The sequence below is a fragment of the Cariama cristata genome, unplaced genomic scaffold (assembly GCF_000690535.1).
Source record: "Cariama cristata isolate BGI_N322 unplaced genomic scaffold, ASM69053v1 scaffold11435, whole genome shotgun sequence".
Taxonomy (NCBI): domain Eukaryota; kingdom Metazoa; phylum Chordata; class Aves; order Cariamiformes; family Cariamidae; genus Cariama; species Cariama cristata.
Window position 1 is genome coordinate 298 of NW_009618231.1, and position 14,338 is coordinate 14,635.

The 14,338-nt window shown below is 38.6% G+C and overlaps 1 protein-coding gene across 1 annotated transcript; it reads left to right on the plus strand.

Moving 5' to 3' along the window:
- Positions 1-281: 281 nt before the first annotated feature.
- On the plus strand, positions 282-6,010 carry LOC104162125 (programmed cell death 1 ligand 1-like; the record flags this gene model as incomplete). Its single annotated transcript, XM_009700777.1, has 5 exons — positions 282-563; positions 1,803-1,913; positions 4,390-4,440; positions 4,931-4,996; positions 5,988-6,010. Coding segments are annotated over 5 exons (533 nt in total), but the record flags the coding sequence as incomplete, so codon positions are not given.
- Between the last annotated feature and the right edge of the window lie 8,328 nt (positions 6,011-14,338).

Here is a 14,338-nt window from a genome sequence, read left to right on the forward strand (position 1 = left end):
GAATGATGAATGGCATTGCAAAACCATTTAGACAGGACAAAGACCAGAAAGCTAATGCAATTTTCTAAACAGTGTCAAAATTGTAATAAATCCTGTACCTCCAGTTACTATGGAGAGATGTAATAGTGATACTTACTTTTCCTGTCAAGAGTATTATTTACAAAATCCCAGTTGATGTACAGAAACTTGTCCCAGGGGCTGGGGATAAATAAAAGGTATCTTGCTAACATATGCTGTTCTTCTAGCTTCCTGCTAGTAATCATTTTGTTCCATTTGTCTAGCTCCCTATAGAACTATAACCCAAAGAGTGGTGAGCACAGGAGATAATGAATGGAAGTTGACATGTCAGTCAAAAGGATACCCACAAGCTGAAGTGATATGGCAAAACAGAGATAATGAAGATTTGACTGATAAGGCAAACACAAGTTATGAAACTGGAAGTGACCAGCTGTATCTCGTGACCAGTACCCTTACAATCAAAAGCAGAATTGATGAGATCTTTTGTTGTATATTCTGGAATAAAGAGCTGCAAGAAAATACGTCTGCCATTTTACACATAGCAGGTAACATTTCTAAATTCCATTTATAGCAATACACTTCAAGGTAGTATGTCATTTTGTCCCAGTTGAATCAGTCATGATTTTTTTCTCTTTGCTATCTAATTTTGAAAAGGCTAATAAGAAATACCTGTGTTGTTAAGTTTTGCTATTAGTGTACATTTCTACCATACTAACATGTTCATCATGTATGTGTGGACAGAATTCAAGGACAGGAATTTTGCATGACCTACAGTTATGTGAAAATTGAGTATTAAAAAAAGTTCTATTATTTGAAAAGCATATAGCTTGAAGCCTAGAAATGAAACCCTCCCAAAGAAATTAAACACACCTTCCAAGAATGTTCTGTTTTGCTGATGATAACTGTCCAATAAATTTGAACAATATGGTCTTTTCCTGCCACTACAGCCTTTGCTTTGAGAATATTTAAATTTAACAAATTGTACACAGATTTTTTTTCTCATAAAGTCTGGATGGAAGGATGATGCATGAATGGAGAAGACCAATACAATTTCTCATTAGACCTTTTAACTGGGCACCACCCCTACTGCTTTTGCTTTTGGTTACTCTTAATTTCTGCATTGTACCCTGATAGGTTTGCACAAGCTTTCAACCAGACTGGAGACCTGATCCAACTCAAAAAAAAGATTTCTGTTTATCAGACTGTTGCTTGGTCAGGTCATTTCCCTGGTCTTGTTCACCACACAGTTTTAAAAATGCCTATGCTGGCACACTTCTTGGGACTGACAAGGGGTGGGAACAGGCAGCTGAGAGTGAGAAAGCCAAGTCATCCTTTCCATGAGTGATGAGCAGGCAAGTTTGGTTTTAAGAAGAAATGCTCTGGGATTCAAGGAGGCTATTTATCGTTTGTGTTCTGAGCTTTACCAGAAGAAAGGGACTCTGTTCTCTTTCTTAGTCAGCTCTTTCCTGTAGTCCTAATGGGAAACTAAGCTGGATATAACACTTTGTACCTTGGTGACAAGCAGGATTTGTGACAGGAAGCAAAGGCACTATGGCATGGAATGCAGGAACCAAGGATAAATATGAATATGTTCTATGTTTTTTTCCTTTATTGGGATGAGATATGGTGACGTGCACCATCAGCACCTGACCTTAGATACAATCTCAAATGCTGTTACCACGTCTGAACTGCTCATAGCAAAAATAGTACGGTGAAACTGAAAGGAAAAGGGAGCAGCATATGCAATTATGTAATGTCCTTCCCCCCCCTTGTTTTTCTCAAAGATTCAGCTGACGGTGTTCTGTGGACTGAGAGCAGACGCTTTGTTGGAGCAATTGTCATCTTGACTGCTTTCTTTGGATCAGTGCTTCTATTTATGCTCTGCATAAGAAAAGGTATTCAAATTATTTATTTTAGTGTATCTCAGTTATTATCAATCTGTTCTGTTAATTCATCCTCACAGACATGGAATGAGATAATAGAAGTCTGCCTTAGATCTTTCATTCTGAAACCATTAAATTTTTTACCACATTGTTTATTTCTTTTTCTTTATCTGACTCAGTTAAATACTAGCAAGTTAGTGTGGAACAGGTTGTCAGCCCCTCACAAACCACTTACCCATGCATGTCTATTAATTTTTCTTATAGGTAATGATGTAGAGCAGTAAGATTAGTGTCTAATCTATTCAAACATCAAAGCACAGCTTATCCACCTACTAGAAATGGAAATTTCCTATTCTGTGTCTTCCCTTTTGATTGGAGACCAGAATGCTGGGAGCAGACAGGGCACTGGAGGTTTTTCAGGGTTTTTTTTCCTACAATTTCTGAAAAATTTCACTGAACTATGAACACATGTTTTTTTAAGTGATCTAATTGTTATGAATTCTACATATATCTTTATTCTGGTTAAAACACCATAAAAATGCTGGACTACATGTGAAGTGATACGTCCAAGCTTTGAGTCTGAAAGATTTTTTTTTTCACAATAGGGAATATTCCTACTGTAGCTTCATACCACTTCATTCCTTTCCTTGTTAACTTTTGAGCTTTTTCAGTTCACTTCACTGACTTGAATTGGACATTTTCAACATGACAGTATGCTGAAGAGCTAAAGCATTGGCAGTAATTTGTTTTCACTTGCTAGCTAACCAAAGAAAAAACTTCAAGAAATAATTTTTAGTGTATCTGAGCATGAAAAGAATATGGTTTGCCCTCAAATTAAAGAAAAAATGTTTGAAACATGTTGCTTAACCTGAAATAAGTATTGTTAGGGTTTTTTCTTCGTTTGGTTAGTTGCAGTTTTTTTCTCCTTGGAAGGAAGGTAGGTGTGTTTGAGGATTTTATATTCACGGGTATTTTTTACTCTTCCTTTTAACAGATACAATAAAGTCATGCAGATCTCAGAACATCCATAGGACTCATTTGAAAATGTCAAAAGGAAAGTGTTTTTGCTGAACATTCTGGTTTTGGCCAGAACTCTTCCTCTCTATAACAAATCTGTGGATTTTTTTAGCTGATGCATAGCTACTTCTTTTTTTCCAAATAACTTTTTGAACTTTTTTTTTTTTTGTTAAGTTGTCTGCAGGGAAAAAGTACAAGAGGCATTGAAGCTGATACAGTACTTGTAGCATTATAATATCATACTGGCATGACTCTGTAAATTATTACCAGAAATGCTCCTAAAACCTGAACAAGATAGTTGACTAAATAAATGCTTCTCTTGAAATTCTTGAATTTTATAGGAGATGTAAATGTGTGTAGCTAGCATGAAACTCAGCTGGAACTAAGGCAAAGGCTAGTTGTACTGTCTTTTCAAGTGGTATCTCAAAAGCTTCCACTCTAGGAGAGGTGTACTTTCTGAGGCAGTATAGTGGAACTGTTAGGTTTCCTGTCTGCCAGCTCTCTTTTCCACAGTGAGAACCAGAAACAGCCCTAATTTCTGTCTGGGAATTACACAAAACCATCTATAAGCAAACTGTACACTGAGCGTTCATGTTCAAGTTCCATAAAATAAATACAAGAGAGAACTAAATATGAATATTCAGTGTTTTGCTTGCAAACTCATCTCCTGCATTGGTGCTATGGAGATGTGTACTGGAAGAAGTCCTTGTAAGCTTAACAGGCTTGCAGGTGATGCTAACAGGCTGCAGAAGGCCTGTAGATAACTCTGCATGTATAAGAATACTCTTGTCCTAAGAACATGATAGGACTAGGAGCAGAACATGAAAGTGGAAGAAGGGACAGCAAAATCCTTGACTTCTCAGAAGATTCCCACTGGGGATTTCAGTGAAGGTCAGAAGTTTCCTAGGTTGCTTGAGTAATATTTATTGTTTGTGTATACATGATAATGTATATACATGTCATAATGTGTATTACTATCATGATTATGTTATATAGATGTGTGTGTGTGTGTGTCATAAACTACATGTTGATTCCAAAGTTAAACTAGTAGCAACAGGTTTTTGTTTTAAAACCCAAGCTGTCCTCGATGACCAAACAAGTGATTCTTTCAGAATAGAACCTCAAAAAGCACTGAGAACGTGATCCCCTTCTTGTTCCCTGTTGCCCAGTATTTTCAAATGCTAGGTGAAATATACAATGGAAAACGATTTGAGCAAGTATTTTCCAGTCATGTTAGTGTATAGTATCAATGGAGTTCTGGCTTAGGAATGAGGAAAGGAAATTGGAAAGGAAACTGACAGACTGGGGACACTGAAGAAAATATTTTAAGGTCTTTGAAGAAATGGGGTGTTTTGAGAACAAATGATTACACTATTCTAAGTGTGCCCTTCCCACCAGTGTGCTTAAGCCCCCATTAGATCTAAAGTAAGTATTTCACTTTCTTTTTGATTTTTCTCTTATTTTCTTTCAGCTAGAACATATAAGGACAACAGAACACCTGTCGATAGTTCATCAATAGCAAGTATGTACATACAGCATAAATCTAGCTCAGTGTGATTCTTGTGGAAATAATTGCTCGAGAATTTACTTTGTAACAGTGACATCCACATGCAGGTTTACATTGAACTTTCATTTTCCTTTCTACTTTTCATTTATGTAGCAACTATAAATTCCAGTTGAAGAGTGACTTTGTTACTATGTCAACTTCTTGAAAGGAAAACATGAAAGAAAAGCATACTTTGTTGTATAGTTTCATTTGGAGACCACTTCAAATTAAACTGCTGTGTGAAAGCTAGTTCATATTGGCAGTTGGGTTTTTTTTCTAAGAAAACCTCTCTTGAGAATACTTGCCCTAAATTGATACAATATTTGGTATTAATCTCTTCTGATCTGCATTTAAGTTACATAGTTCCTGCACGGCCTGAGATAGCAGCTTTTAACAAAGATTTATCACTACATGAGAAGTTTAAGCTATGCTGACTGTTATCTGTATGTATGTCGTTTGTTCAAAGAGCTATCAAAAGATAAGGATACACATGACTGCAGAGATGCTTCTTTTGAAGACAAAGAGCTGAAATGTAAGTATAAATGATAAAGGAAAAATAGTAACAGATTGCAGCATAAATCATCCATGGTCACCAGAGCCTTGATTCATGGCTGGTTTATTTAGTCCCTTGTTTCAACAGACAGAGCCTTCAAGAGAAGTACAGCCTCCTATTCTGTCTTACAAACTCACCATCATAACTCATTGTGTACTGGGAGTTATATCAAATAATTAATCTAGTTTTAAAAATAAAAGGAAAAGCCTTGCAAAGGAAAATGTGATGTGGAGATATATAACAACCCAAATTAGTCTCTTCTCTATCTCACGTTTTCGCTGTACAAACAGTTGTGACAGCACAACTGAAGGAGTGGTGATGGCAACGGGGAGAGAGGATTTAATCCATCATCTCCATTCAAGCAAGTCTCAAGCCATGAGATTCTGTCTCAGCAAAGCAAGAAAATAAATGACCAAATCTCTGAAATCTTTGAAACATACTGTGATATGGAACAGGAAAGTGAAGTTATTGAGGTTTTTCTTTCACATTCTTGCTGACTTCTAAAGCACTTATTAATTACATCCTAAATCCCTCCCTACTACACTTTACTGTAGTAAACATAAACAAAGGTAAGCCTGCTGGTCCTGCAGGTATAGATCACCAAGTCAAAGACTTAGGGCCTCTGGACATGCTGCTAGGGATACCAACAGATAGAGCACTGAATGTATTTGAGACTTTAAAAGAAGATTTTAAAAGAATGGGGGACCTAAGCCACAGCAATTTCACTGTATTTCCTAAAGAATACTTCCCACCAGTGTCTTTGAACTACCACTTTATTTCCTTCCATGATCATTATCTTTTTCTGTTTGACCTTTTAATTAATTTCATTTTAGATCTTTAATTTTTACAATGAAGGAAATTTTTTTTGGTGCCTTCAAACTCTAGGAAAGAGTCCCAAATCCATCAAATGTTCTGTGATTTCATCAGTTTGTAATTTGATAATTTTTTCATATAATTCTTCCTTTTACAGATATGCAACTTGAGAAGACCTAGAGAAAGTAGGGGAAGCTTTTTTTTCCTCTTTTTTCCTCTGTGTTCTGTCTACTAAGGGGGATATTAATTTTTTGGTTTTGTTATCTGGTGGCAATCTTCTATATCATAACTCAGGAAAAACTGCAATGAAGTTAATAGAATTATTATAGCATAAAAAATCCTTGGATTCAGGCTTCTGTATATGGAGGTATTTATTGGAATATTCAAGTTCCTGCTTTCTCAAGTTTATGCACTTTCAAAGACACATTTCATTAAAAATATCTTTAAGGTAAAGCACTTTAGGTCTATGACCATCATGAATTTCATAGCTAGCTATTGAATAGGCCATCTTCTGGGCTTCCTTTTTTTTTTTTTTTTTTTTTTATTTCCGCTCACCTAAATTCTCAGTTCCCTGCAGAGATTTTGTTTTCCATCTTTTGAAGAATTTTTTCAACACTTTGATCCTTGTAAAAGATAAGGGTGCAACAAGACAAGATGCCATTGTCATCGTTTAAGACTCGGCCAGCGCTTAAAGCAGACGCTCTCTGTTAACCCCGGCCTTTCCCAGAACGGGAAGGGGAGGAGAAAAGGGAGAGAGACTGATGGGTTGGAAACTTAAAACAAACTAATAAAACAGAAACAGTGAAAAATAGTATAAATAATATTAATACTAATACTACTACTAATAGAAATAGAAATATGCAAAACCGATACTGATCTTCCCGATGCTGCGCCGCGGCAGCTCGCAGTGCTCACGCGGCAAGGCGGGCACGCGGATGTCCCAGACTGGACTCCACAGCAGGTGGGAAACCAGCTTCAGGAATGCACGGATCGGGGTCGGAGGCAGGGGAGCGAGCAGGGTCCCAGCAGGATGCCGGCCATAAAGGAAAGAGGGGCTGACCTCCATGATCCCTGAGTACTTTACACCAAGTATTCTCGTGGGTGGGATGGAATACTGCATTGGTCAGTCCGTGGTCACTGGTCCCCTCTGCGGCTTCCTGGGGGTGCGACCCTTTTCCACCTCCCCCCACGAGGAGCCCAAGAGAGCTGGCAGGGAACAAGCACACACCCATGGGCCTTTCTGCATAACAATCCTGCTTCTGCCCCAGCAACAACTACGGACATCAAGCACCATCAACTTTGAAAGCAGGCACTGCCTGAAAAACCCATAGTCAGCTTCAAAAAGTGCAGTCACTGAGAAGAACTTAACTGAAGGAAAATCTACTGAAAGGAGAAATGGTCCCGTTTTAGCCAAACCAGGACAGCCATGGAGACAGGGCTTTTTCTGTCCTTACTGTTGATCTTAAAATACTGGATACTCATAACTAAGCTTGAAGTAGATGCTGTAACCCTGTTGGCAACGATGGTCTGGAAATGCTGAGCTTCTTGATCTCTTTCTCTGAAAAGTGTTTTGGGGATTTAATTTCCTTGTGATATAGCTGGCACTACTTGGTTACTGCTCATTACTCTTCTGATTTACCATTTGGGGATAATGCAACTCTTCAAATATTCGAGAAGAACAGCTCTTGATTTGGACTGCCTCTTTGTTCATCTTGGGAATGGAAGAAAGAGAACCTTCTTACTTCTAGGACATGAAGTACATGCTCATGTGATTACTTAAGAAATGCTGAGGGAACATGCACCTGGATCCCATTTCTTAAGCTATTGCTTTGTCACATTTTGCTAGGCGCATAGCTTTTTTGGGGGTCATACACAGATGAAAATTATTTATTTCAATGCTATTCAGTTATATTTTTTTAATAAAATACGTTTTATTTTTCTTGTGTTTTTTCCTGCTCTCTTTGACTTCTCAATGAGTACTTTAGCACTATTTGTGCTTTTTCTGGGAAAATCAGGTATCTGAGATCTGTGTGTAGAACAGTGTCTACACCCATGTCATCCCTCTAATGCCTCCCACAAAGAAGAGACTGGAGAACTGGAATCTCATTGGACTCAGGCTTCATTTTTCAGTTTAAAATAAATGAGTTAGGACTCACAGTCCTAAGAATGTGAATACAGCCCTCGGGCCAAGGACTTCACTGCTGGCAGTATTCTTTCTAGCTGATGTAAAGTTGTGTTAAATACATCTCAGCAAGCTGTCCTATATAGGAGGATAGAGAAATGCATCTCATAATCATATTGGAGTTGGTAGAACTCAGTTAAGCAAAATAGTTACTATAAAGTGATTTCCCTAATTCATTGCAGAGCTCGCATATTCTGATACTGATTCTTGCCGTTTGATTCTTCAAGGATGCGTGAAATTGAACATCACCTCCTACTTCCCCAAAAGCTTTTTGAGGCCACAGTCCAGGTGTCACTGGAGGTGATGACCCATTTTTAATTATTTCTGGAGTGCAAGAATGGCTTTGGAGATATTAGGGCTCTTTGTAGAAAAAGCACTGACTCTCCTCAGCACACAAATGTAGTTTCTTATCACCATGTAAATACATCCCCTTCCAGACAACCTCTTCATTTTCTACTTCCTCTTTGAGACTGCAACCACTGTTTGCATGTTAAAGTAAAAGTGAAAAGTCTACTTCTTTTAGTTATTATCAAGTTTTGCAAGGCAGTGCTATTAGTGCATGCTTAGTATGATGGAACTGAATTTGATATCTTTATCAAGCTCCACCGGACAGCAGGAACTGTTACATTTGTCTTTTCCCAGCAGGAGAAAAGGTAAGTTACTGTTGACAGTGCTGTATGTCAGCTGAGTAAGGTAATGAAATGAGGGGATATAAATATATTTTTAAATTCTGTAGCTGAACACTACTGTCCAAAATGCCAGTGCTTGAATTCGTGAGTGGTTGATAGGAAACTTGAAATTTTGCTGCTTCATTAGAAAAGCAGCATGTGTGGTGGCTAACAGATGATATGGAAAGACCTATCCTCTCTAAATAAGCTCTACTTTATATTTCTCTGACATCCAAACCAGAACTTGTGTAATCTAAGTTTAGTAATTTTACAAATTAGGCTTTTAGGATAAGCTAAGTCTCTCAGCTTCATTTTTATGAATTCAGGGAGACAGACCCACATGCTCATCCTCCAATGCCATGAGTTGTTTCAGCACAATTACTTTCCACTTGTGACAGAGGGAGAATACACACCTAACTGAAAATATGACACATTTAGGTCATGAGAACTAGGTAAAAGGAAATCCTTCCTATCCTAACACACAAAAAAATGTAGTTAAACACCATAGTTGTAACAATATCTTTTCCTTCAGTTAACAATTTTTGCATGCTACTTCAGTGGTTTTGGATATCTGGAAAATTAAATCCAGCAGGAAGCTAGAGCAGACTCAGCTTTAGTAAGCTGCATTTTGCTTCCTAATGGTGAAGCATTGTCAGATGCCCAAAAGTGCTCAGAAAAGCCTGGTTCATGTGCACAATCTAAACTGGCTTATTGGTATTTGACTTCAGGACTCATTCACTGGAAAAATGTTATTATGAACCAGTCAGGTGGCCTGTTTTGTGATGTGGCATTTAATTTTGTAGAATATGAATGCTATTGCTAATAACAACTACATTAAAGAATAACTAATAACAAGAAAAATAGAATGATTGCTATTGACCTGCAGGGGTTTCCATGGAGCAGCATGCAGGATGTGTGTCTCTTCCTTTTTGGCCAAAAAAGTAACTTTAATGTCCTTGAGTGACTTGTGCCAATGGTGCATCATCCAAGCATGGGCTAACCAGCAAAATGGTGGAGATATTAACAGTGGAATTTCTGCTTTTGCAGATATTAACAGTGGGACTTCTGGATTTGCAGCACCGTCTCCCCAGTTCCCTGTGCCTCCTCTCCATATTTCTCCCGTCCTAAAATCTAGGTGATTGTCCCACCCAAGTCCCTGCCAGGTACTGCTGGGTTCATGAGATGCCCAAGGCAGGCCACTAGCTCTTGGGCAATTGCACTGAGCTTTCTGTCCCCCGGTCCCAGAACAGGAACACACGAAGAATACTTATTGTAGCCAGACCTGGCTCAGAATGAGTAGAAGATGGTGACGGTGACAGTGAACTTTGGGGTACCTTTTCTGTGTGGTGGGAAGGGAACAGAGAACACTTTGTTTTCCTTCCAGAAGTCTCAATACCTGCAGGGAAACTAGACACCTAGATGCAGGGGAGGTAGAGATTCCCCAAAAAAGTGAGGAAGTTGTGGATAGGGTAAGCAAGCAAGGGGCTAGTCAGAAGAGAAGAAACATACCAATCAACAAAACAAGGCCTCCTTGAGCATGTTATGCAGGTAGAGAGTCTTCCCTGGTAGGACCCTGGTATTCTACAAAGGCTTTTGCTGGGAATCACCGGGACTCCAGCTGGGATGTGCATCTTTTACAATGTCTCTGGCAGAGGGTTATCTCCTGCCTTTCCCACCTCAGAAAGCCTATGGGCTCTGCACAACTTGCACATCATTCATATTTTTCTGCCTTTTTCTTTATTTTACTATTAATAAGTCCTTTAAAAAATGTTATTAATTGCAAGGTGTGTTTGCATAAATACTTCTCCCTAAAAAGGCTATTTGTCTTAGCATGGAAGGCCACAAAGCAAACAAGGCCTTTGAGAGCTGGTGGCAGGTAGAGGGTGAAGATGGAGTTAAGAGAAACACTAGGCATAGGCATCAGTCAGGAAGAAGTGACTTAGGAAGATTCAATTCCCCCAATCTCACACACTGAGAAAAAGAGCACAGATCTCAGCTTGCTGCCCTCTTTTCCCCTTTGATTTTACTGAAAGTGTTAGGACATCAGGCAAATTTGATTTTTAGTGTAAATCATCAATCAAAGTCAACTCTGGCCCTATGGACTTTTCTCTCTCCTTCAAGTGTCCAGTTATCCAAATCATTCACTTCTAACAGCTGCCAAAGAGGTCACTGGAGTTTTTCTTGAAAAAGTTCAGGCTGCCCAGGAATTACTTTATGTGAGAAAGCTACACAGGATAAGTTTACTGAGGAAAAAAAAAAGGTAGTATAACGGTAGTTTCATTGAGATGAATTGCTCTGCACCAGGCAGGAGGAGACATGATTTCACGGTCTGACTCAGACTGGAACTGTAAGACAGGCAATCATCATCCCAAACCAGCCAGGATTCATGGGACTAAACCCACAACCATTACTTGCGTGGAGTTAGAGCACAATTCTCCCAAGTGATGAGGAACTAACTGGAGACAAAAGAGTATGTGTGTCCCATTTGTAGCACCACAGCATCAGAAAAATCTGGGAAGAGACTGCTGTATCCTTTTCTATGTCTACCACTCATGGTACGGTCATAAATTAAAAGACAGAGGGATGAACTGCAGTATGGAAGTAAATAGTACCTAGTAACAGTAAAATGCAGAGACATCCATTGATAATGTTGTGTAATAGGATAGAATACTTTATGTTGGAAAGGAATTCTGGCAGTCACCTAGCCCAACCTTCCACACAAAGCAGGGCCACTTAAATCCAATTGCCCAGGCTTTGTCCTGTCAAATTTGGCATATTTGCAAGGATGGAGATTCACAGCCATGGTGGACAACTGTGTTTGCCTACCCTCAATGTGTGGTTTGTTTTTTTTTTTCTTAATAATATGGATATAGATGAAAATGAACAGGAAATGTGTTCTGCAAATGCTAGGTAATCTCTCAAGGAATTCTTGTAAAATTAATTTGATGAAAATTAGGGAAATGTAACTTGATAGTTTCATGAATGCAGAACAGTCCTAGTAAATGCAAGTTCAGATGTCAAGGCTCCATACTGTTCTAAATGAGTATAAATCCAGCAAAAAATTATGAGTGTAATTAAAAGCAGAATTTGAGCATATAAATTTTACAGAATGCTTTGAATAAACTTGTTTGGATTACATGTTCTTAGCAATGCAGAGCACTGAACTCAGTGTAGTTCAGCATGAAACATCAAAATGAAACTGGAACCGCTCACAAATTCCTAAGAAACTTGGTGATTTCCTTTTAGCACAGTCATTTGTTTTGTGACATCAAGCCTGAATAATATCAGCCTACAAGCTGTGCTATTGGTGCATGTTTTCAACTGATCATGGGATTTTGATAGTTTCTGCTATCATGCAAATAGGATAGAAGTTCTTTGTAAAATTTTGACAAATCTTGGCTGTGTTATGAACCTGATTCTTCCAATGACTGCATAAAGATCTGATGTGAGTATAACACTGCTAAAATGCAAATCGATATTTACTGTATTTCTGACTGATGGATTGCAGATTTTTTTCCTATATTCTTAAGATTTGCTTAAATTGAGTTTATTTTCAAATGATTTGTAGGAAGTGGACTCTGATTGGGTAAGTCACAGATCCTAAAACACAGGTCCATATAACTTCAGATTCTGGGGAATAAAGAGTTTTAGAAGCTGAACCTGTCTTGCAATTCAATCTTCTGTCATAGGCGAAGGCAGAAGAGTGGTGCTTGCGAGCCTCTTCAGCTTATGCATTGGGATGTTGTTGTTTGTAAATCTTTCATTCTGAATTTCAAGGAAGAGTTGTATGGAGGAAAAAAAAAGTATATTTGTATCTGTATGTTCCTGCTTACTTTCTTTTGGTTGTCATTAAACCCCTACCTGCAGATGGTGGGTTGTTTTGATTGTACAGCAGATCTGGGGACTTTCACATTCTGCATTCCCAGGAGGAGCACAGGCTAGGAAGAGGAGAGTTTCTTGTGCTTCTCTGACAGTCTTTCTTTCTGTAGAAGCTGGAGATATGAAAAAAAATTTGCAGTGTATCACGCCAAAGTGTTAGCCTGTACTGTTCAGTGCTGCTGCTAAGAGCTGAAAGGCTTGTGTTCTCTAGAACACACTGCTGCATTTTAAATGTAATGACATTTTCTGTAACTAAATTTCAACTCAATCTCATCTTAACATCTATGGCAAAAAAAATATTTATTCAAGGCTGTATTAGGGTTATTGTATTTGACACTGAACAAAAAAAGTGACAGTGAAAAAGATACAACTGGTAACAGTTAAACAATACACAGAAAGTGAAAATTCACAGCAAGGGTGAGCAAAGAAGGAAGTGAGAAATTATATCTCTTCACCTGAAAGCCAAACTGAGACGGAGAGCAGACTGAAATGATGCAGACAGGCTGTCACAGGTGATGTGAATATCAGATATAAAGCAAAGGACCCAACAGTAGATTGGCTGCATAGTAAGGTGGACTGCAATAAGGGTGCAAGAGCAGAGAAGGAACAGCAGGTGAGAGGGTGTGTGGGTGAGGTGGGTTGGAGAGAAGGAGGGCAGAAGACTATGCCCTACTGAGACAGGCATGAGAAGTGGACTTTGAACAAATGCAAATATGCATTGCTAGTTATTTTATGAAATCTCTGAAATGGAAACAAAGTACCTTCTTTCTGATGGTGAGATACAGAACAGAGGTAGTTTGTATGAGGATCTAATGCTGCCTTTTTTGTTGTTTATTTTATGACCTAGGATTTTTTACCTTTTTTTTTTTTTTTTTTTTTTTAACTGAATCATTCACTGAAAGGAAAATCAGTTCAGTCATTTCATAAGGAGGTTGAAAAGTTTGTGTCTTTTTGTACACATGAGAGTGTTGGAAGGAAGCTTTTGAGACTGTAAGATGCACTGAAGACAAAAGGAGTTTCACTAACAGAGAAAGACAGAGAAAGCAAACACTGACTGGCACCCCTCAGTTCTTTGCAGTCTATGTATGTGTATGAGAAGATAGTCTGTTTTCAGACAAAATGAGCATAAAACTCCTTTTCATGCAGGAAGATCTGAATTACCCCAAAACAAACTAGCTTAAGCATGAGAAGCAGTACAGTCATATTAGCCTGGTATTGCTCTGATGCTTTCTTTTGGCCAAATGGAGCCAAGTAGGATGCCATGTTAACACAGTTTGATTGCTTCTGGTATTCAGATGACTTTGTCTTTCTGGGATATTTCCAGAGGGCACTGCGTTGTGCTATGTGCAGGTACCACCTTTGCAGTACAAAAATACAAAGGGCTGTAGAAGGAGAGGGAATAGGAAGAGTGATCTGAGCTGATTTCTGTAATGTTAGAGAGTATGCCAGCAGCAGAGCAAAAATATTGAATGTAGGATTAAACAAATCAATCACAAGGTTGCTGTTTCAAATCTGTTTCAAAGTCTATCAGTTCAGGATATCACCTGATAGAATCACCTGATAATCACCTGCAATACCTTGTTTGCTAAAATGCACTTGAAAGTTCGTGTGGAGGTGGACACAGGCCACCTGGCTAGCCTGGTGATGTTACTGTCCTCCTCCCAGCTCCCAGCTGTGGCATGCAATGTCCCTGCTTTATTCCAGGAACTTTGGAAGAACACCTGTGTTATACCTGCTAAAACTGAGCATGATCACATCATATCACATCATATCACATCA